This window comes from Lotus japonicus, chromosome 1 (genome assembly GCF_012489685.1).
Source record: "Lotus japonicus ecotype B-129 chromosome 1, LjGifu_v1.2".
Lineage (NCBI taxonomy): Eukaryota > Viridiplantae > Streptophyta > Magnoliopsida > Fabales > Fabaceae > Lotus > Lotus japonicus.
In genome coordinates this window covers 5,724,744-5,749,147 of record NC_080041.1, presented here as the reverse complement: position 1 = coordinate 5,749,147, position 24,404 = coordinate 5,724,744, and the positions used below count along the sequence as shown (strand labels likewise).

The following is a 24,404-nucleotide window of genomic DNA, read 5'->3' as shown; positions in this document are numbered from 1 at the left end:
TTTACACCTTTATGTATTTACTGATTATTTTTAAAAGAAAAAGAAATTATAAAATTTGGGGTGCGAGAAAAAGTCATATTAAAAACAAATATATAAAATAATGTTATCAGCATTGATCATTAAAAAAATCAAAGAACATTTGTTTATCAACGTTGCCAACCCTTTAAAAAGAACGTTGCTAACTATAAAATAATATTATTGTTACTAACGTCCAGAAGATTTTAGAATAAACGTCAAGAAAAATCACATAAGATGCAGAAACATAAAAAAAAGATAAAAAGTGGAAGAATTTAAAGAACAGAGTGCGAAATGAGAAGAACACGGATTGGAAGAAAGAGTATTTGATAGGATACGAGAAGAATTTAAAAAATTTGTAAGGGCATTTTAGTCATGTGAATTATTTTTCCTCCCATTCCCTCCACTTTTGGAGGAGACAAAATTGAGTTATGAAGGATTTTGGTCCCCTCCCGTCCCCTCATAAAATTTGAACCAAACAATTAAGTTTTAAAAAAACCCTCCCTTCCCCTCCATTCTCCTCCAACCAAACAATTTAGGGTATGTTTGGATTGATAGAATGTAACAGAGCGGAATGAAATGGAGCGGGGCGGAACGAAATAAAATTCTCATTTCATTGTTTGAGTACTTTATGATGGAGTGGGACAAAATTGTCATTCCATCGTTTAGGTAATAGACTAAACAAAATGAGTTATAACTTCTTTTATTCCTGTATTACCCCTTTAAAATAATACACCGATCCTTTTATCTATAGTTATTGTTTTATTTGTCAAATCATATACTCCTTCCTTTCTCATACTGTTTATCTCTTTTGTTTTGATGCCCTTCCTGGTTGCTTTTGCTGCAGTTGAAAAATAAAAATAAAATGCAGCAAGGAATTAGCCCACATACGCATGAAAAAACAATTGAAAAATAAAACGCAACAAGTAAAGTGTAGGGAGCATTAAAAAGCAATTGTGGAAAAACACAGGAAGGAGAAGTGCAGAAACGCAGTGCAGCAAGATACAAGTGAACGTAGATGTAGGAACAAGTGGGAGGTGTACCGATTTGATGAATAAAAGGAGGTATATTTGTAAAATGATAATATTTTAAGAGACTAAAATTCTGATTCCATCCCCTACTCCCAAATTGGGGGAGGGAACCAACGTGATGGAATTCAATGACATTGGATGGTATCTATCTCACTTGTTTCCATCTCATTTCACCCTTCATTAATATTTCCAAAACAGTAAAACATAAAAATACACCATCTCATCCCACTCTTGTTGGAAATTGAGTGGCGCAACAGAAAAAATTAGAAGAATTTTGCGAGTCACTGACAGATTTTCCGGTACATCGTTTGTTTTTCGTTTTGGCTGAAACTTTAGTATGTTATGCGTGTCTGTGAGCTCTTTCTTTTAACCCTTTTTATTTGGGATGAAGAATTTTCTTCATATTTACCTCGAAGGTGATGATATTTATTGGTTGACAAAGCCGTTTTCGAGGACAAAGCTCAAGAGTTGTAGCATGATTTTTATGATTACAAGATTTAACCTCACTTAAGGAGTGAATGGGAGATGTGTTCGGTGGTTTCCTCCTTAGTTCGGCCACACAACTTTTTCTTATGGAAAGAAAAAAAAAGTTTTTTATTTTAATTGGGTCAAGCCCAAGTTTAAATTATTTAAAGGGTAAACCCCTTATTTTTGAAGAGGAGCAGCTGCAGCATACGTGAAAGTGAAATTGGAATTCACGTTTATGTTTTTGAAGCACAGCGGCATTATAGAAGAATTTTGCGAGGCACTGACAGATTTTCCGGTACATCGTTTGTCCTCCGATTTGGCTGAAACTTTAGTTTGTTCTTCATGCCTGTGAACTCTTTCTTTTAACCCTTTTTATTTGGAATTTCTCTTCACTACTGTTTGGGTGGTTTGCCTTTTTGTTGTGGGTTCTTTTGCTATATCATATTTCCACCTAGTTTTTCCCCTTTTTGTTTGAGGTTTATTTCCACCGTTTATTTTGTGAAGTTTTTGATGTCGTGAGACATTATTTTGTAATCGTTATTTTTCTATAGTGGATTACTTTCTGACTTGTGTCCGTGGTTGTTTACTTATCGTATTGAGAAGGTTTTTCCACGTTAAAAATTTCCTGTGTTACTATTTTATTTTATTGTCATTTATTTACTGTCACAGTTAGAGTTGAATTTGTTCGGAAGTTTATTTTGTCCAGGTGAATATAAGTTTTTGTGCTTCTAATTTTTCCGTTGCGCCACTCAATTCCTAACAACTCCATCCTACCCCTTACTGTCCAAACAAACCTAAAAGCGTAATATTGTAGAGCCGTAATAAACATGTAACTTGTCCCAGAGAATTTATTGAAGTCAGGGTGGCAATATCCGCAGCAAAAATATCACCGTAGTTGCAAGCAAACCTCATTTCAACGAGGTTGACAAGGCTTTGCATGAGAAAAACCAATCATATTGTGTAGAACGTGAAGCCGGCTGCAGCCAATTCGACGCGAAGTAAGCCGCGTGAGAGATTGTTGTTTATAGCCTTGACAATGAAGATTGAGAGCAATAAGAACAAAAGTGAGTAGTAATGGAATGCAACGACTTTTACCACGAGGTGTGGTGTATTGAAACAAAATATGGATCAGGAACCCTGATTCTTCTTGTGCTTGCTGGAGGTTTTTTTTGTTACTTTGATTCATTTTATCTTGCCCCTGTAACTCTGTTTCGCTGCCCCTGTTTCCCTATTTCTTTGTGTTTTTCATCTTTTTTGGTTTCCTCCTACTCTGTATCAGTATTTTTTCTCTTTGGGAGGCTCCCCTTGTGCCATTATATATATATATATATATATATATATATATATATATATATATATATATATTAGGGGCTTATCCAAAACAAAAGAATACGGCTTGAATATGCCCCAGAAAACGCCATCACTATGACAGTGATTTCAATCTCGAAAATGGTTTCCATGTGTCTTCGATAAACGGCTTAACCATTTTGCAAGCTACCTGTAAATATTAACATAGAGATAGAATATATATCAGGTACCAAATTACTTGCTAGCATTTTGAATGAAAAGATGAGATTGATGGGGGTTATAGTAGATTTACGTACGTACCTGAGCTGGAAAAAGTGGCTGAAAAGTCAAATAAGGTTGAGGATATGTTTGGATAACCCTCATCAAACATACCCTCAACCTTATTTGACTTCAACCACTTTTTCCAGCCTAGGTACGCATGTAAATCTACTATAACCCTCATCAATCCCATATTTTCATTCAAAATGCTAGCAATTAATTCGGTACCTGATATATATTCTATTTCTATGTTAATATTTATAAGTAGCTTGCAAAATGGTTAAGCCATTTATCGTAGACACATGGACACCATTTTCGAGATTCAAATCACTGTCATAGTGATGGCGGTTTCTGGGGCATATTCAAGCCGTGTTCTTTTGTGCACAAGGGGTGCCTCCCAAAGAGAAACAATACTGATACAGAGTCAAGAGGAAACCAAAAAAGATGAAAAACACAAAGAAATAGGGAGACGGGGGCAACGAAACAGAGAGTTACAGGGGCAAGAAAAAAGGAATCAAAGTAACAAAAAAAAACCTCCAGCCAGCACAAGAAGAATCAGGGTCGTATTCCTGATCCATATTGTTTCAACACACCACACCTCACGGTAAAAGTCGTTGCATTCCATTACTACTCACTTTTGTTCTTATTGCTCTCCATCTTCATTGTCAAGGCTATAAACAACAATCTCTCACGCGGCTTACTTCGCGTCGGATTGGCTGTAGCCAGCTTCACGTTCTACACAATAGGATTGGTTTTTCTCATGCAAGGCCTTGTCAACCTCGTTGAAATGAGATTTTCTTGCAACTACAGTGATATTTTTGTTGCGGGTACTGCCACCCTAATTTCAATAAATTATTTGGGTCCAGTTATCATGTTTATTACGACTTTACATTACGCTTTTAGGTTTGTTTGGATGATAAGGGGTAGGATGGAGTTGTTAGGAATTGAGTGGCGCAGCGGAAAAATTAGAAGCATAAAAACTTCTATTCACCTGGACAAAATAAACTTCCGAACAAATTCAACTCCAACTGTGACGGTAAATAGATGAAAATAAAATAAAATAGAGACATGAAATTTTTAACGTGGAAAAACCTTCTCAATATGAGAAGTAAACAACCACAGGCACGAGCCGGAAAGTAATCCACTATAGAAATATAATAATTACAAAATATTGTCTCACGACATCAAAAGCTTCACCAAAAAAACGGTGGAAATAAACCCCAAACAAAAAGGGGAAAAACTACACCAAAGAAAGGTGGAAATAGGATACAGAAAAAGAACCCACAGAAAAAAGGCAAACCACCCAAACAATAGTGAAGAGAAACCCCAAATTAAAAGGGTTAAAAGAAAGAGCTCACAAACACGAAGGACATTCTAAAGTTTTAGCCAAAACAGAGAACAAACGATGTATCGAAAATTCTGTAAGTGACTCACAAAATTCTTCTAATTTTTTCTGCTGCGCCACTCAATTCCCAACTTGAGTGGGATGAGATGGTGTATTTTTATGTTTCACTGTTTTGGATATATTAATGAAGGGTGGAATGAGATGGAAACAAGTGGGATAGATACCATCCAATGTCATTGAATTCCATCACGTTGGTTCCCTCCCCCAATTTGGGAGTTGGGGATGGAATCAGAATTTTAGTCTCTTAAAATATTATCATTTTACAAATATACCTCCTTTTATTCATCAAATCGGTACACCTCCCACTTGTTCCTACATCTACGTTCACTTGTATCTTGTTGCACTGCGTTTCTGCACTTCTCCTTGCTGTGTTTTTCCACAATTGCTTTTTAATGCTTCCTACACTTTACTTGTTGCGTTTTATTTTTCAATTGTTTTTTCATGCGTATGTGGGCTAATTCCTTGCTGCATTTTATTTTTATTTTTCAACTGCAGCAAAAGCAATTATTTTTCAACTGTCTTTGTTTTCTTTTTAAACATCAATGATTCTTCCTTCTTCATCAGTTGGTATTTGTTGTGGTTATTGGCTGCTCTTATAATCAAAGGAATGATATTTTGTATTTTGTTCAAAGTTATAAAAGCAATTATTTAAATATGATTAAATGGTTGAGTTGTTTATCGTTTGTATTGTTTTATGGGTAAGTTGTTCTTTTGTAAAGTTGTTTGGTACGAAAGTGCATGCGACCGTTCAGTTCTGTGACCCCTCCTTCAAATTGTGATCTGAGAGCTTGATCTTGAAAATAAGTGTCTGATTACACAAATTTTGCAGCACTGAAGGGAGCTCTTTGTTGCAAGAGTTCTGATGTTGTAGTGTGTAAGAGTTGTTGGGCATCTCTGTCAAACAATGTCAGTTTTGCAGTTGCAGTTTCATCTAACACTTGCAATTGTATCTTGAACCTGGATTTTTGTTTTGTAATGATACTATGGTAAATAGAATGATAATTCAATGTTTAAACACATTTCTTACTTGTTCTGGCAGCTCCTTCTACTCATAGAGAAAGGCCAAAGGCCATGCTTTTTGAATGCTTTCAAGATGTTTGTTTCTTGGTACCTGAAAAAGTGAAAATAACAGAAACAAATTAGGAAAGGCAGAGTACATAATATGGATTTCATCTTCTATGCAAGATTTAATATTTGATAAATTATGTAACTGCCGGATTTGGGAGAATGGTGTTGGAAAAACATATGAGACAATTAATAAAAGATAACAAAAGGGTGGAGAGAAAGAGAGGGCAGATTTTTGGTCGAGAATGATTGAGTAAAAATAAGAAGGAAGGGGAAAAACAGAAGGGGGCCAAACTTGTAGCTGATGGCAAATGAATGGGCCTTCTAGCAGAATATCAATTAAGGAGAAGAGGACCAAAACAGAAGACAAAGAAAGAGACGAAATACATTGTTGACTGCTACACGCAAATGGTAACTATTGATATTGTTGTTATGGAATCAGTGCTGGAATTGGATTTATGATGGACTGGTGTGAAAGAAGCAATGCTAGAATGGAATTTATGAAAAAAAATATAGCAGTGATATTTGAGAGTCCATGAACTCTCTAATCCACACTCTTCTAGTACTCCTTTCTTGCTTTCTCCCTACTCTATCCTTTTATATTCTTTTTCTGTGTGGAAGGTACCGTGGAAAAACAATTATGTTTTGTTAAGGGGTAACGTAGATGAAAGGGTGGGGTCCGTGGGGAATGAAAATGGTACAACATCAGTGAAATGGAAGAAGCTGCCACCTAAGCTAAAAGGCTGAGAGTTGGAAGAACCAATGAACAGTAGAAAACTGAGATTTCAATCCCACAGCTTGCATCTCAGAATTAATTAATATATTAAAAATAGATCATATAGTACCAAACAAATTATGATTTCTATAGTAGATATAATGACTCGAAGTTGACACAAGTTCCTTCTTATTATGGGAAGGCAAATTGAAGGAAGGGCATAGATCACAAGTCGTGATAGTTAAATTGTCCTATTAATCTACAGGCTTCCAAGGGAATTGTGCCTGAAGATTTTAGTAGTTCAAGCAGGAAATTATCATACAAAAAGATAAAAATAGAAGACATTGATAAATTGTCATCAAGAACATGTGACAGGGTCTGCATCCAATATCATATAGCTAGTCATAGGAAGACACTTATTCCATTTCCTTGATCAAGCAATAAATGTAACAATAAGACTGAAATCATACCATCAGAAGAAGCATTTGTTGGTGGAAACCTGAGCAAGCAATTCTACATCCTTTCCAAAATCTTTCTGAACCAGAAAGAGAAAATTCTCAAACACAGATCGAACTAAGGCCTCAACCTTCTTCAGAAATGCAAAAGTTCAGAAAAGAATGGTTTAACTTGGATGAGTACTGAAGTAATTAAAAAGATGAGTTGAGCCTGTGAGTATAATGCTAGCTCAGCAGCCAGTCAACCTGAAATTATGAAGGTCAAAAGAATCTAAAATTGAAATGCAAATTTGAGTCATATCTTGTGCCATGTGATGTCAACCACAAATGGAAAGTTCCATCGAATGCTGTAGACTTTTAGGTTGGTAGAGCACAGGTTCACTCAGCACAAGTTCACAAAACTTTCTATAACCTATTGTTTCTCTTTATTTCACTCTACCATATCAATTATCACATACCACATTTGTCACTCATCTATTCCAATATTTCAATTGTCCATTACTGACTTTTTTTGTGAAGTCAAAAAGCATATTTACCATGTACAACTTTATTAAGATGAAAGAACAGTACAACTCATATTTAGCATGTCTAGCTTCTTTTCAAAATAATGAACAGTGGAACCACTTAGCATGCTCATATTAAAACATTCCTACCCGGTTTACCAAACATTAGCATATATCTTAGGAAATGTATAAAAAGTGCATAAAATTAATGAATAATAGGCTTCTTTTGAATAACTAATACTTAAGGCATTACCGTCATGGCATAAGACTCCATGTTTAAACTCATGAGACATCGAAGCATCTCTATGATATGCGCAATTTGCGTATCCAGTTGTATTAATAGACAAACACAACAGATTCAGTGCTATTCATGGTAGTGCAACAGAAAACAAAGAAAAAGAATGTAAATGTGTATTGAAAGTATATAAATTCAATTTGCATGTCCATGCACATTTATACACATTACACTGATAACTATTTTGAATCCTTTCTTCTTGTAACGTTCAGATTTGAATCATGAATACGTGTAAAAATGTATAGATTATATGTAGAAAAACTGACCTAAAAATATCTCGGCTGAGTGGAGGGGATGGCGTGGGGAGTAGGGTACTCCGCCGTTGCTCAGACAGAAATAATATGTAGGGAGTCGGAGTGGCCATTGAAATTGAAGGTGAGCGAATGAGTGTGAAATAGTTGGGTTCAGATGTGATGTGAGGTGCACAAAAGAAAGAAACCTAAAAAGCAGTCAATTTTGTGTAGAATCAAGCGTAACTGCATGTATTCATGACATGAGCAGTTGAGTTTGAGCCTATTTGTACGTGTCTATTTGTTTTTCACATTTAATTGTTGGGCCAAGTTTACCACCTCTTAATCCATTCTCTATAATTTTTTTCTCTTTCATGCTTCAACTGCTTTATTAAATTGCGGGATCCAACTGAAATTAAAGTAACAACTTGTGGTGGTAGCAAAACTTGTATCAATTGCTTATATTTTATGTGACATTTTGAACTCATAAAATAGTGATAAGCAACTCATACAAGTAGTTGTGCATTCGAGATGCTCTAAAAGTACCTCCACAGCTAACAAAATCAACTCCCCTCTTTTTTTTTTTCCAATGTCTCACCGCCGACAACCATGAGACCAATCTCTCAATGAATCATCTCCACTCTTTTGATGATCTTAAAAATGCCCTCACCACACGACGAATTAGTAGCCTACACAATAGTGATAAGCAACTAATATAAGTAGTTGTGCGCCGAAGACGCTCTTAAAGTACCTCCACATTTAACAAAATTATCTCCCCTCTTTTTGATGTATATTGGATTATCGACATTAAGAGAATTTTTAAATTCATAAAATCATGCAATTTAAGTCTTTCAATTAAGATTGGTTGGCTCAAGTTTTAAACTTATATCTATTGCATGTCTTGTTCTTAAAGAAGTATATTAACCTATCAAACTTAATCAAACGGTTCGGATCTCTTTAATGTATGAATGCAAGGTATCTAACTGTTGGTTCCAACACCATTATTCCTTCAACCCTCTCATCAACCTTTTAATTCAGCTACTAAGTGATACACAAGTAACACTGTTATGCATCTTTATTCCAATGGATTATATTGTTTGAGAAAGTAGATATGTTTCCATGTGACGCATACAAAAACAATGATAATAACAAATCTAGTAGTTTCCAAATTTTGTTTAAAATTATTTAATGATGGTAATGAATATATATTTTAATCTTTAACTTTATAATTCTCTTCCTTTTCAAAAAAAAAAAACTTTATAATTCTCTTTTTTCTTTAATCGATGTAAATCCGTTGGAAAACAGTGGATGTGTCTGCCAATAGATATTCTCCTAATGTTTAAACTTTGTATCATCACCCACGAAAATCTAGTATATTTACGGTTAGACCAACACTTTTTTTTTTGAAAACGACCAACACATTGTTGGTACATATAAGAAGACTTTTAATTTTTGTTTATGAAATCAAATCAAATTATTAGTATCAATCATATTTTTAAATAATTATTCAATGTAAATCTGAATTTATTTCAATAATTAAAATGAAATAAAGTCAAATAAATATTTATACACGATCATTAAATTAAATCTCTATAATTGTTGGAAGTTGAATCCTGGCTCAGAAATCTATCATTTTCAATCACTTTCCCCCCAAGTTTAGAATAGAAGCCATTCTTAATCTGATGTGCCCTGCTTTGTTCTGTTCCTATCATGTTCATTCTGAAAATTGCTTACGATTTTGGGTTTTTACTGCTATAAATGTTTCAACTCTTTGTGCATTCATGCATGCTTAGCGCATTGATTGTATTCAGAACAATGTTAGTATTTGTAGAGTCAGAATTGAGATCTTGCATCACATTGGTATCAATCACTGGCATATGAAATATGAATGAATGTTGCATTGCAATGTGGAGTTTGTTTTGTCAATAAATGTCTAACTATATGTCTTTGGATCATTTTTGAAAATTTCATGCAGCAGTGATGCCATACCAGTGCCTGCTCCAGGAACTGAAACCGGGCAAGAAGTTGTAAAGGGCGAGTCTTCTTCTGCATATGGGAACTCAGAGTCGAGCTCAAATCCTCCATGTGCTGAAAATCCTGATGAGCAGAAAATTACAAGCTCATCATCAAATGCTGAAGAGCCATCTGAGGATCCAGCAATCACAAATGCTGCTGCTCCAGTTAACAGTAATGCCATACAGAATCCAGCAAGCACAAATGCTAACAAGCCATCTGAGGATCCAAGCACAAATGCTGCTGCTGCTGTAGTTATGAGTGATTTAGATGTTTGCCAAGTTTCTTCCACAACAGAATCTGCCTCTACATCTACTAGTATGAGCATGATTGGACAACAACCTCATTCCCAGCATAACTTATGGAACCCTAATCTTGATAATCCTTCTGAGCAGCAATTTACTACCACATCCTCAAATTCTGATGAGCCACTAAGCTCAATTGCTGCTGCTGCTGCTACGGCAGTTAACAGTGAACCTGCCTCTACATCTACTACTAAGACCATCACTATAATAGAACTTTTTTCCAAGTACACATGGACCCTTCATCCCTTTTTTGTTCTGAATTTTGATGAGTTTTTTGAAGGTAACTACTGTAACTGTAGTTTGAATTTTAGAATGACTTATGTATTGTGCTATAAAATGTTGTTTCTTGTAATATGCATTTGAGTCAGAATCATACCCCTTTTCATTGATTTATCACTTTCATGATTTCAAGTTCCTTTGTTACCCTTTTCTTTTATTTTTTTTCAACTTAACTCTAAACAATGAGGGGAGATAGTAAAAAAAGCGAGCAATCAAACAGAAACAAAAATCACAAAGAGAACTGTTAAGTACAGAATAGCTTACCAATCTCTCTACAAACATACCAAGCAGAGGCTACTCACTGAAACAATTGTAGAAAGTTTTCCAAGCATGTTGTATTAATCTTGTTAGGGACAGCTGTTCACTGCCAATGGAATAGATTGATCTATGCTATCAACCCTAATTGAGATCCGACTTGATTGTTGTTATTATTGTATTGTCTTTATCTGTCTCAACTCTCAAGCAACAGTTTGGGCTGTAAACTAGGTGGTGAATCCTTGATCCTAAACTTCTGTTGATAAGCTTTGTTCAAAGTTGTCATATTCTTGAATCAGAATATGTGGAGGAATACAGAAGCTAGTGCATGTTATATTTTATTCAGTTCATTCAAATAAATTGACTACTGGTGCCTTTTCAAATGTGTTGTCGATCCTTCATATTCTGGACGGATGTGCAAATATCAGAAAATGTCAAGGAAAATCTTGTTGCAATAATAGAAGAAACCTGGAAATGGTCACCTGCTAGTTTCCAACAATTGGAAGACTTGCAGAGAGGAAATCTTTCCAGTTCTCCAATAGAAGGGGTCATAATACTGCAAAGCTTTAGTTTTCTTTTGCCTTCTTTTATTGATATGGTTGACCTTAAAAGTCCATGCACATGGAGTTGAGTAAAATAATAAAAAGAGGGTGCTATTTTGCAAATATAGTCATTTAGGCATTTCACATTCATGAGTGTTCCAAGTTCCAACCATTGTACATAACTTACACCATATGTAATGCGAAAAGGGATAATGGATTTCAGTGGCAAATGATCAAAGTTAAAGGTTGAATGAAAATGTATTGCTGTCATTTATAGGCCTACTGAGAAGTTTGGACCTCTTACCTGAAAATGGAAAAGGGAAGACATGACAATGCTCCTTATTTATCTGGTAGAACTGTAGAGGTTTGGTCATGTTGGCTTATATTGTTCATTATTCTTGACAGGCTGTACACTTTTAAGTTTTGTTTTTATCACACTCTAACTTGTTTTCATGGTCTTTTTTTATCAGCATGATGGTTCTCTTGCACCAGAGAGCACACTTTGTTGTGGACAGCTAAGTCAGGCTCACCAAGGCTCTAATCCTGGAAGTAGCACACCATATGGCAACCAAGGACAGCCAAGTCAGGCTCAACTAGGTTCTAATCCAGGAAGTAGCATAAATTATGGTAGCCAAGGACAACCAAGCCAGGCTCAACTAAGTTCTAATCCAGGAAGTAGCAAACCTTATGGTAACCAAGGACAGCCAAGTCAGGCTCCCCAAGGTTATCCAGGCCATGGAAATCTAGAACATGATCCTTCTCAGACCTTGTTTTTGGATGAATCTCAGCACCAAGGTGATTCTCAAAGCAGTCAGGCTCCCCCCAAGGTATCCAGATCCAGGAAATCATGAACTTGATCCTTCTTAGACCTAATTTATGGATGAATCTCAGAAGCAAGGTGATTCTCAAGAATTTCCATCCAATGTGCCACATCCATTTTGGCCTACAGCTTACTACTGTCTGCATTTACCACCCCTTCCCCTACATTTTTGTAAGGATCATTTGTACATGGGTTTAGGATGTTAAGCACATTGTCATTCAGATTTCAGATGCTTGAGTGTCATTGCAATTGTACATGCATTAGGGAGAAATATTGAATTTGCCTTCTGTTGTTCTTGCTTTGTTCTCATGCTCCCACTGAAACAAGAGCAATGATATTCTTCTGTCTAATACAATTCTTTTCATGTTACAAGCACACATCCAATTCTATACTAAATTAACCTGAGGGGGATTCCTAAAACTGAAGTTTTATCTTTATAATGTGAGAAAAATAGTTTGTAGGTGGCTAAGATTAAAAAACAAAGCATACACTATTTTATGCATGAGATATCTTAACACATGCTCTAGTTGACTGAGTTTACTCTAATTGGAATAAGTAACTCAACTATCATAACTATATGAAAGACATATATAACACCTACATCCACATGCATCATAACATTATGAAGTTGGAAAATTAATTGTGATGGCAAGCACGGGCAATTGGGTATGTGTGATGTGTCCATCAACTTCTATATTAGTTGTGGCAGCAACCTAGCTAGAATCATTGTTCACTTCATGTTCAGTTCATTTTCCAATACAAAAATCTACCGAATGTAACTTGATTGAAATGCTTTCAATTCCAAATCTGCAACAAAAATTATGCCTCCTCCATAAGATGCAAACTAGACTAAATGGAAAGAAAAAAAGTTTCACGATTACAATTCTATATTATTAAAAATATACTTTTACAGCGTTTTCTTATAACCGTTGCTTCCCCTGAAGTTGTTAGGGCAAATGGATCCCTGATAGAACTGCCATACCCGTAACCCAAAGCCGCTCCTCTATTCTCGTCCTCTACCTCACCTTCTTATCCCTTTTCACCTTGCTCTAGATCGAGACTCGACGACGGACCGTGCCCTAAGTTTGCTAGGGTCAGGGTGAATGAAACCTTAGTAGAGTCCTTGTCTTTCATCGCGCTCGACATTTCAAAAAAAATATTATTACTTAGAACTACTTTTTTTAATCTTAGAGAGTAAGATAAAAGTGTCTTATAAATGAGACAAATGAAATAATACTTAGAGCATCTCCAATGTTAGTTCTTAGAGGTGAGTTCTTAAGTTAAGAACTAAGAACGAAGTTCTTAAGCATTGGAGATTGCTGACGTGAAGTTCTCAGTTCTTAAAAATAAGAATTAGTTTTTATATAAATAACTTTGTTTTATGAGTTCTTAGCATTAAAAAATATTTTTTTCTCACATCCTAATTGTTTTATTACTTTATGAGTTTTGTTTTATTGCTTTATGAATAGTGTGGTGAGACCAGATGAATAGTGTTAAGATTTAAGAACTCATGATTGGAGTAAAATCTGCAAAAATTGCTTAAGAGTTGGTTAAGCACATGTGGCAATATGAGCCCACATGAAGTGTTTTTTTTTTTAATAAAAGCCCACATGAAGTGTTAAAAACAAAGAACCTATCATTTGAGATGCTCTAGTTTTAATTAAAAATTAAATTCAAATCTTAAAATTAAATAAAAGTTAGAAATAATTTTCTAAATATTTTTATGAAGTAAAATCGGTTAAGGTGAGAATCCCACAAGATTTCCTTAAAAAGAAAAAGAATCCCATAAGATTTCATTTTTGCGGATAAATCTCTCTAGTTAGTTATAATAATTTTTTTTTATAGGCGTTAGTTATAATAGATATTGTGACTATAACTATCTATATATAAAGACCCCAAGCCAATTGAAGAAGAAGAGAATTCAACTTTGTTTGATGAGATTACAAGAAATGGTAGATAGACAAGGCTCTTCCTCACCACATATACGGTACCCTCTTCTTTTCCTTTTTTCTTTCTTTCTTCTTTTTCTGTGTTGTTTAGCTGAAAGATAACATTAATTTGTATGGTTTTCTTTCATAATTATATATGTTGAATTCGTCTCTAGCTATTTTTCAAATAAAGAAATATGGTAACTTTATCATTCTTGTTTCATGCATGACTCTGGTTATTGAGTTTTGTAATGTTTCTATTTGCAGAAAGCACCACACATCATTCTTCTGTGTTGAAAGTTCATGAAAAAGAACTGCCAGGGTACCGTATATGTGTTGAGTAAGAGCCTTATCTATCTTACTATTTGAGTTCTGGTGAAGGCTTTACGCGGTGATCAATGGCGGAACTTCTTTAGGACAGGGAGTGCCCCAAACTTTTTTTTCCCTTCTTATTAAGTTTCACATATGAATTAATATTTTTTTCCTTCTCCGGTCTACATAGATTGTTGATTAAGATTGTGCCACAAAGATTAAGATGATAATTATTCATAATATATTAAGTACCCTTATTTAATTTTACTAGCACCATGATGTGCAGCTATTAAATTCAACTTGGATAGACAAGAATGTATGATAGAGAAGAGTTTTAGTTGGTTAATATAAAATGTGATAAGTGAAAGAAACTTTATTAAATAAGAATATAGATAAAAAAACATTAGAGAAAAATGCATTGACTTTAACATCAGACATATATATAGGTAGGTAATATAAATCATTTTACATAGATTACAATCACATATCTATATATTACTTTTATGGTTTTTTTTATTTCGAATTTGATTATAATATGATTATATAGAAAATATAATCAAATTAAAAATAAAAAAATCATATTATAATTTTCAATGCAGGTGGGAATGTTTTTCTGTGCTGCAGATTCACGTGACTCATCATCGATGATTAATGTTTGCTTTCTTTCATTCATAAGCACATTGGTTGATTGATGATTGTATTCAGAACCATGTTAATATATGAATGAATGTTGCAATGTAGAGTTATTTTGTCAATATATAACTGTCTAATTATATATCTTTGGGGCACTTTTGAAAATTTGATGGTGCTGCAGTGATGCCAAACCAGTGCGGCAGTGCCTGCTCAAGTCCCTCCAGCTCCAGGAACTGATGCTGCTGCAGTTAACAGAATCTGCCTCTACATCTGCTGAACATAGGTAACTACTGTAACTCTAATAAGAATTTTAGAATGACTTCTCCATTGTGCTATGAAATATTATTGCTTGTAATCTTTAATTTTGTCAGAGTCTTACCCTTTCTCATTGGTTTATCACTTTCATGATTCCAAGTTTCTTTGTTACCCTTTCTCACTTTCACTTAATTTTTTTTTTTTTTTTGAGGAAAGATTAAAATTGAACAACTTAATTTTTAACAAACAGAAAGAAATATTGGAAAGAGAACGGTCAAATACAAAATAGAGCTCACCAATCTCCCTTCAAACATACCAAGGAAAGTCCTTGAAAGAATCCACTGAATCTGGTTCTAATATGCAGCAAAATAGTGCAGTGCTATAGAATTATGAACAAATTATATATTAGGTGATAAAACCTTAAGTGACATGTTTCAACCGATTTCTTTTTTCTCATAATCAATTTGTACACACACCCAAAAGCTACTCAGTGAAGCTTCTCCCTAGAATTGATTTTGACTTTAAAATCAATTGTAGAAAGTTTTCCCAAACATGCTGTATTAATCTTGTTAGGGAAAGCTGTTTAAATGAAAAGCTTGATCTTATAGGAGTTTTAAATCGCCTATGAGGCAAGCAATGTTGAATTAAACTTCAGGTTAAATTATTAAAAAGTCCTTAGTCTATAAGATATTTATTGAAATTTTGGTTTTTGATAAATCGATGCCAATCAAATAGCTTGATCTATGCATTCAACCCTAATTGAGAACAGCTTTGATTGTTCTTTACTGTATTTGTCTTTATATGTCTCAAGTAACAGTTTGAACTGTAAATTAATACTAAGCTTCTTTTGATAAAGTTGTCATATTCTTGTATCAGAATAGGTAGAAAGCAATACAGAAGCTAGTATGCAGGTGATATTCTATTCAGTTCATTCAAATAAAAATACTTCTGATGCCTTTGCAAATGTGTTATCTATGCTTCAGATATAAGTGACTTATACGTGAGACAAATGGAGTAATACTTACTAATTTTAATTAAAGATTAAATTCAAATCTTAAAATTAAATAAAAGTTAGAAATAATTTTTTAAAAATTTATATGAAGTAAAAGCGGTGAGAATCTCATAATAGATTTCATTTTTCCGGATAAACCTCTCTAGTTAGTTATAATAGATTTGTTTTTTATATAGGAGTTAGTTATAATAGATATTGTGACTATACCTGTTAGTTATCTATATATAAACTACCAGGCCCTAATCTAAACATCATTGAGATGGACAACGGTCGACGCCACAACAACTAGTTTCCTCCACCAAAGTAAAAGGAAAATCATCCGGCCCAATTTCCTTGGTATGTTTGTAGGAAAATTGGTGAGCTATATTTTGCATTTAAACCGTTCTAATTCAATTTTTCTTTCTGTTTGATTGCTAGCTTTTTTACCATCTTCCCTCACTTTTCGAAATTAAGTTGTCTAAAAATAAATGAAAAGGGAAACAAAGGAACTTCATGAAAGTGATAAATCAATTTAAAAAGTAGGATTCTGACATAAATGCATATTACAAGAAACATGTTATAGCAAAGTCATTCTAAAATTCAAAGTACGGTTATAGTTACCTCTATAAGGCTCATGAGAAGTTAGATAAATAATAGGATCAATTCTCAGTACTATGTTCAGAAGAAGTAGAGGTAGATTCTATTTTGCCAGAAACGTCGCCAACATCTAAATCACTGTTAACTGCAGCAGCATTAGCACCATTTGTGCTTGCTGGATCCTCATATTATTCATCAACATTTGTTCTTATTGGATCCTCAGATTGCTCATCAGCATTTGTTGATGTGCTAGCAATTTGCTGCTCAGAAGGATTTTCACATATGGAGGATTTGCGCTTGAGTCTGACTTTCAAGGTCCAGGTGACTCAAACTGTATTGAGTTTTCTGAATCTAGAAAGTTAGCATCAAGCTCAAATCTTCCATGTGAAAATCTTTCTGACCAGCAAATTACCAGCACATCAACAAATGCTGATGTGCAATCTGAGGATCCAACAAGAACAAATGCTGATGAGTAATCTCAGGATCCAGCAAGCACAAGTGCTATTGATGCTGCTGCAGTTAACAGTAATTTAGATGTTGACCAAGTTTCTGGCAAAATAGAATCTGCCTCTACATCTTCTGAACAAAGTACTATGAACATTTCTTATTATTTATTTGACTTCTCATGAGCCTTATAGAGGACTGTACTTTGAATTTTAGAATGACTTCTCACATGTTGTTTCTTATAATATACATTTGTGTCTGAATCATACCCTTCTTCATTGATTTTTCACTTTCATGATTTCAAGTTCCTTTGTCACCCTTTTCCATTTATTTTTGGACAACTTAATTTTGAACAATGAGGGGAGATAGTAAAAAAGCGAGCAATCAAACAGAGTGAAAAATTGAACGCTTTAAATGCAAAGTTTAGCTCACCAATTTCCCTACAAACATACCAAGGAAAGTCCATGAAAGAATCCACTGAATCTGTATATAATATGCAGCAAACATAATGCAGTGCTATAAAATTATGAACAAGTTATATATTAGGTGATAAAATCTTAAGTAGCCTGTTTCAATCGGCTTATCTTTTCTCGGAAATCAATTCTTACAACCAAAAGCTACTCACTAAGCTTCTCTCCAGGATTGATTTGCCTTTAAAATCAAATTTAGAAAGTTTTCCAAACATGCTGTATTAATCTTGTCAGGGAAAGCTATTCAAATGAAAAGCTTGACCTTAAGGGAGTTTTAAATCTCCTAGCAAGCAAGCAATGTAAAAGTAAATTTCAGCTTAAATTATTAAAAAGTCAAAACACTAATAGGTTTAGATCAGGCTTGATTATTGTTATAGTATTGTCTTTATCTGTCTTAAGCAACAGTTTGGACTATAAACTAGATTGTTAATCCTTAATCCTAAACTTCTGTTGATAAGCTTTTTTGAAAGTTGTCATATTCTTGAATCAGAATAAGTAGAGGAATACAGAAGTCCATGTAATATTCTATTCAGTTCATTCAAATAAATTGATTGCTGGTGCCTTTGCAAATGTATTGTCATAAGAACCCTAGGAAGTCGATAACCAATAGAAAATTGTGTTGACTTTTTTAGATGGATTGTGTGGTGAATTCATCCTAAGAACCCTAGGAATAATATCTGAATATCTTTTTCTCTGAGACTATCTGTGCAATAAGGTTGGAGGAGAAAGACTATGTGTATTTTCTCCTTTACTCTGCTGTGGAACCATCAGATACCACGGTTCTGCTCACAACATGTATCCATAAACTGTAGAATCACCTATTACTATTTTACCGTCATAGGAAAGTGCATCATAGTTCAAGTTCTGCCAGTGCCATGACAGAGGCAAAAATCAGAATTCCGAGCGTCCTATCTGTTTCTTTCTTCAAGATTATTATGCACTACAATCTGTATATTTGGAAGCATAATTAGTATTATAAGTTTATAACATTTAAGCACTTGTATTAGCACCTCAATCACTCTTCATTTTCTGATTTCTTTCTTTTGTTTGATTCTCTGCTTGCTAGAAAAAGAAGAGTGATAAAAAGAAATACACTAATTAGCATTACATATAAGACAGTAAGACACTCTAACAAGTTTTACAAAGTTCATGCATATACTTAACCTGTATAAATATGTTGTGTTCCTAGGCATATGAGGCTGTGTGAGCATACATCTCATTTTCAATTTTGCTGCTAGTCAATGTCACAAGAACAACAAGACTACATAAACCAGCTTGATCAGTTTCTTAACCTTTGATATTGATCCTTCTGAAATATGTCCCAGTCCCTTCTAAGGTTTTCCATCTCCTCAGGCAACAAAGACTTGATTGTTCCACTCATTGGTAAGCATCCAATGCTGCTTCATTGAACTTCCTGTGTAGGATCTCATGTCAGATCTCCATTCATCCTCTTCACGACTTGAATCATTCATCCACGATGAAAGGTGAATTATAAGACTGCACCCTGCATTCTTCTTTGACCCCACTAACTGATTTCTTAAAAGTTGTCAATTACTTAATTATAATGTAAAACTGTTTGCTTTCACTTTTATGCAGTCTTGAGCAGGTGGTATTTATATAACATGCTGTTGTCTTCTTCTCCTATCATAAGTTCATAACTATGGAATCTTATTCAACCTGCTTTTTGAATTATCTTAGTTAGTTTGTTATAACTATGAGTTGATGAAAAAAAAATTGTTAGGAGATTTCAAGAAAGCCAAAATACAGTTTAGACATCTACAGGTTCTGTGACTTTCTTCGGCTATAATATCTTTACATGTGGAGTGATTGGAGATCAACCAATTTATCTTGGACTGATAGTTTTCTCTTTTTGTGTATAAAAGGATAAGGGGCCCTCACTCTCTCTCACTGCAAGGAAGTGAATAAAAGGCAGGAGCTACTGGAGTGAACATAATGGAGGATGTGAGATGTTGGTTGTCTTGGTGACCCTTTTGCATTTGTGGTTGGCTTGTGCCACTGCTTCATCATCAGGACCAAGAAAAAACAACAATATTAAGAAGCAGCTCAGAAGAAAACTGCATGTTAATGGCCTTGGACAATTCCTCTTATGGGGTAGGAGTTTGATTTCCATTCAATATCACTATACTCCTTTTCTTTGTTAGAACAACTGTTGTTTTTGCTTGTAAACTATCAATCTTCCTTGCTCATTACTTACAATACTGCTCAACCATGATGCCTGATTATAAACTAAAATCTCTCTTTTTCATCTGCTTTTATATTTTTTAGTATCATCCTATATTCCTAACTTGACATAATAGCAGCTAACCATGGTTCATTGTAGTAGTATAGCAAAAGAGTATTTATGATACTGATGTGCTATCATGAAATATTGTTTGCATGCACAGCTGGAGCAGTTGGAATCATTTTTACTGTCAAAATAATGAAAAAATCATCTGAGGAACTGGTATTTGCTCATCTATATAAATGTTGATCATATGAATTATATGAATTTTGTATATATGGTGATGAATTTATGAATTATAGTTGTTGGCAAAGATCCATCCACTTAATTAAGAACTTAGTCCGATTGTAAAATTTTTGGATCTATTTACAGCTGATGCCCTGGTTTCTACTGGTCTTTTCAAGCTTGGATACAACAATGGCAATAGGTACAGGAAAACACTTATTTTTGAAGCCTCTTATTGGATCTATTTATATTCATTTTTTACATTGCAAAATGTCATGACCACACATTTAACCTTCATTTAATTTTTCATTTTTGCAGATGAAGCATTTATTATTTTTTTCTAAAATTACCCTTATATTTAATATGATAGAGATAGTGTGATTTTGAGAAAAAATTAACTTGGAGGGAGAAATTCATGAGTAATTTATAAACAAAAATGTTTCTAATTTTTTTTCTTTCGAAAACTAAAGATTTATTCATGAGAATCAAAAGATAGTCCACATAGGAAGAAAATACAAAACCCTCTTTCATGAAGAAAGTAAACACTTAAAAACCCACAAACACCTAACGCAAGAGGATTAATCTCCCAACTGAAATCAAAATACCCAGCATTACAAGAAAACAAAAGCCATGAAAGTAAGACCTAAAATACAGTCCTTGAACCTCTATGACCAACATAAAAGCGAGCAAAACCACATCCCAACAACTAAAAACTAGAGCGAATTAAAAGACCATCAGGCTTGATCTAAAAATCATTGAGATGGATAACGATCGGTGCCACAACGACTAGCTTCCTCCACCAAAGTAAAAAGAAAACGATCAAGCCCAAACTGAAAAATCAAAGAGACCGAAAAATCATTGTAGCCTCCATGAACGAGGAAAACCCCTCTTATCAAAGCACCTCAACATCACCCCTTTGTTTCACCATCACCATAGCCACGCTCGAAGTCGTTGGACGCCGTCGCTTTGGCTACTACGAGGAATGAAACCCTACCGGAGCTTGTGTTTTCTATCGCACTCAACATTGATAAGTGCCATATTTTCCTAGTTTTCATACACATTTTAGGCACTTATCTCAAGTGGTTTATGAGAAATCCCTATTAGTTTCTCTCATCTTGATTGGAATTTGTTATTTGATTGAGAGTTAAGCTCAAATGTGTTTTATGACTGATTATATTCTCAAATTTTGATGTAGGGTCTAAGTTCTCAAGGAAAAAGACATATTTTTATGAGACTTAGAGAATTTCTGGATCAGCAGGGTGCCCAGCGCTTGTCAGTAGCCGCCCAGCGCTTGGGGCGGTTACAGAAACCCAACCTTGAAGTAATTAGGCGCCCAGCGCCCATAAAGGGCCGCCCAGCACTCTGCACAGATGTAAAAGTTCATTATAAAAGGATTTTCTTCATTTTCAGAACAAAACGGGGTTTTTGGAGAGAGAATTCGAGAGAGAACAAAAAGGGAAGGAACTTAGAGCTTGGGTAAGCTTCCATCGAGCTGGAGCTACGCCGAAGTCGGCACGGATCATCACTTCCATCCTATTTCTCTTGTAAGCTTGTCTAGCTTCCATGTCTATGGATAGCTAAGCTTTTCTTTGTTAGGATTTGGTGTAGTACCTTGACTCTATGTATCTAATTTAGTTCTTATGCATATGAATCTATCTATCTCTTGATTTCAATGGTATAATCTTGTTCTTAAAGCTTGTTTTAACTTGATCAATTAGAACTTGATTAGAGATTTGATGTGTGAGTGAAAACTACATATTTGAATTGGATTTAGGTTATATCATCTAATAATCCTAATTGCTAGACATAGAGTTAGGTTTGTTAGTCGTTAAACACCCGAATCAATCACGCTTCGCTTTGTTAGTTATGCGAGACATCGGTAATTAGGAGAGCGAACCGTTAATCTTCTCATGTAAGGAATTAATGAGTTAGATAAGAACTGGTGTGATGGAATCAAGAATATAATGATTCATATGTGTTGAATTTACGGATTCATAACAGTTAAGGTGCAAAACCCAATCATGAGAATCCTTACACTCATCTGACAAAGTTTTATGAACTTTGTTGTACTGCTGGAATTAGCCAAGCTGAGGAAGAAGCTGTATTTCTGAGGCTCTTCCCTTTAACTTTGATTGGGCAAGCAAAGGATTGGTTCTTGGATCAACCACAGACAACTTTAGCTGATTGGAATGAATTGGAAAAGAAATTCATGACCAGGTACTTTTCTGAATCAAAATATATGGATTGTAGAACTGCTATTTCTACTTTTTCCCAAAGTACAGGTGAAAGTTTACGTGAAGCTTGGGAAAGATACAAATCCATGCTGAGAAGGTGCCCGAATCATGACTTTGATGCCAAGACGCAAATCCATCTTTTCAGAAAAGGTCTTCAACAACAAAGCAGGATAATGGTGGATGCAACTTCAGGAGGTTCTTTGATGACAAAGTCTCCAACTGAGGCCATTCAGATCATTGAGGCTATGGCTCTAAATGACCACCAAGATCAACATAATAGAGGACCACCAAGGATAGGAGGCGTTCTGGAATTGGGATCAAGTGATGCTATCTTGGCCCAAAACAAGCAACTGCAGCAACAACTAGATGAAGTGAAAAAGACTCTGAGTGATCTTCCCAAACAACTTCGGGAGATGCAAGATTCTTCTTCCAGAAAGCAGGTGAACAGGTGTGATGTGTGTACTAAGGATCATCCAACAGAATACTGTCAATTACAGGAAGAGGAGGTTCACTACCTAGGAAACCAGCAGAGGCAAGGGTACCAGAACAACTATCCCAGGGGAGGTAATCAACAATACAACCAACCTTGGAGGCAAGATGCAGGGCCTTCCACCAGTAGGGCACCACCACCTTACCAGAATCAGTCATACCAACAGCCGCCACAGAGCAAGAATCCAACATTAGAAGATACAATGAATCAGTTCATGCAGATGACTATGACCAATCAGAAGAACACAGAAGCTTCTATTAAGAATTTAGAGATCCAAATGGGCCAGTTAGCAAAGCAGGTGGCTGAGAGTCATAAAGGAGCATTCACAGCAAACACTGAACCTAATCCAAATCAGAAGTGCAATGCGATCTTCACCAGGAGCGGAAAGGCAGTTGGTAGAGATATTGATGAGGTAGTAAGTGAAAAAAATGATAGAGGTGAAGAGAAAGAGAAAATGAGTGATAATGAGGAGATTGAGAGGGAGGTGTTGAAAAATAAGAGTGATAGTGTAAATAAGCAAGAAAAGAGTGATGAAGAGAAAACAAAAGAAAAATGTGAGGAAAAGGTAGGTGATAGTGGAGAGAAAAGAAAGGTGGGAGGAAAAGAGAATGCATTTAAAGACAAAGAGAAAGTTATCCAAAAACCCCCACTTGAGAAGAGACTTCCTTATCCACATGCTCCTACCAAGGCGGACAAGGAAAGGCAATTCACTAGGTTCATGGATATCTTCAAAAGGCTTCAAATCAACATTCCATTTGCAGAGGCTTTGGAGCAAATGCCAACATATGCAAAATTCATGAAAGAGTTGCTGACAAAGAAGAGAAAGTTTCAGGATGAAGAAGTTGTTCACTTGGGAGCTCATTGCAGTTCCTTTATTCAGCATTTCATACCTGAGAAGATGGATGATCCTGGAAATGTAACAATTCCAGTGACAATTGGTACTTTAGCAGTGGGAAAAGCTCTGATTGATTTGGGAGCCAGTATAAGTCTTATGCCACTTTCCATAATGAAGAAAGCATGTGGTATGGAGCTTAGACCAACCAGGATGTCTTTACAGCTTGCAGACAGATCAATCAAATATCCAGTTGGCATAGCAGAGGATGTACTGGTAAGAGTTGATAAATTTTTAATTCCCGCTGACTTTGCTATTATTGATATTCCAGAGGATGAAGAAGTTCCAATCATCCTGGGGAGACCCTTCATGAGGACAGCAAGAATGGCAATAGACATGGACATTGGGAAGCTGAAAGTGAGAGTCCAAGATGATGAAGTTCAATTTGATCTCTATGAGGCCATACAACATCCAAAAGACAAAGGACAATGTTTCAAAATTGATGCAATTGATGAAGTTTGCAGAGAAGCTGATAAGAAGCCTTGTGTGTTTGATCCTTTGGAGGTAGTTCTCATCAACATGTGTTGTTGCTCACAATTCAATGAACTGGAGGAAAAAGAAATCGAGAAGTGTGTGCAAGAACTTAATCTTCTCAAGGAAATACCCTCTGAGAAAGTGGTAGTGGAGAATATCATGAAAGAGGAACCAGTGGAAGCTGATACAAGGAAAGATGATCAGAAGATGGAGCTGAAACTCTTACCTGCTCATTTAAAATATGTGTTTTTGTAG

The 24,404-nt window shown here is 35.1% G+C and overlaps 1 protein-coding gene and 1 non-coding gene across 3 annotated transcripts; one reads left to right on the top strand and one right to left on the bottom strand.

Moving 5' to 3' along the window:
• The first annotated feature begins 17,385 nt into the window (after window positions 1-17,385).
• On the top strand, window positions 17,386-24,404 carry LOC130733222 (uncharacterized). 2 transcript variants are annotated; one of them, XM_057585343.1, is made up of 3 exons: window positions 17,386-19,076; window positions 19,476-20,261; window positions 21,255-24,404. In XM_057585343.1, the coding sequence occupies exon 3, from the start codon at window positions 22,269-22,271 to the stop codon at window positions 24,402-24,404; it is 2,136 nt and encodes a 711-aa protein (XP_057441326.1). In that variant the 5' UTR covers window positions 17,386-19,076; window positions 19,476-20,261; window positions 21,255-22,268. The 2 variants fall into 2 exon arrangements, with proteins under 2 accessions (XP_057441326.1, XP_057441327.1); XM_057585344.1 differs by having other exon boundaries at window positions 17,386-20,261.
• Window positions 22,302-22,408, bottom strand: LOC130734868 (small nucleolar RNA R71). The gene has a single exon (XR_009018206.1). It is a non-coding gene; the product is annotated as a small nucleolar RNA R71 (small nucleolar RNA).

Excerpts from the sequence above, each read along its gene's own strand:
- LOC130733222 (XM_057585343.1), top strand. The coding sequence starts at position 22,269 with ATGACCAGGTACTTTTCTGAATCAAAATATATGGATTGTAGAACTGCT.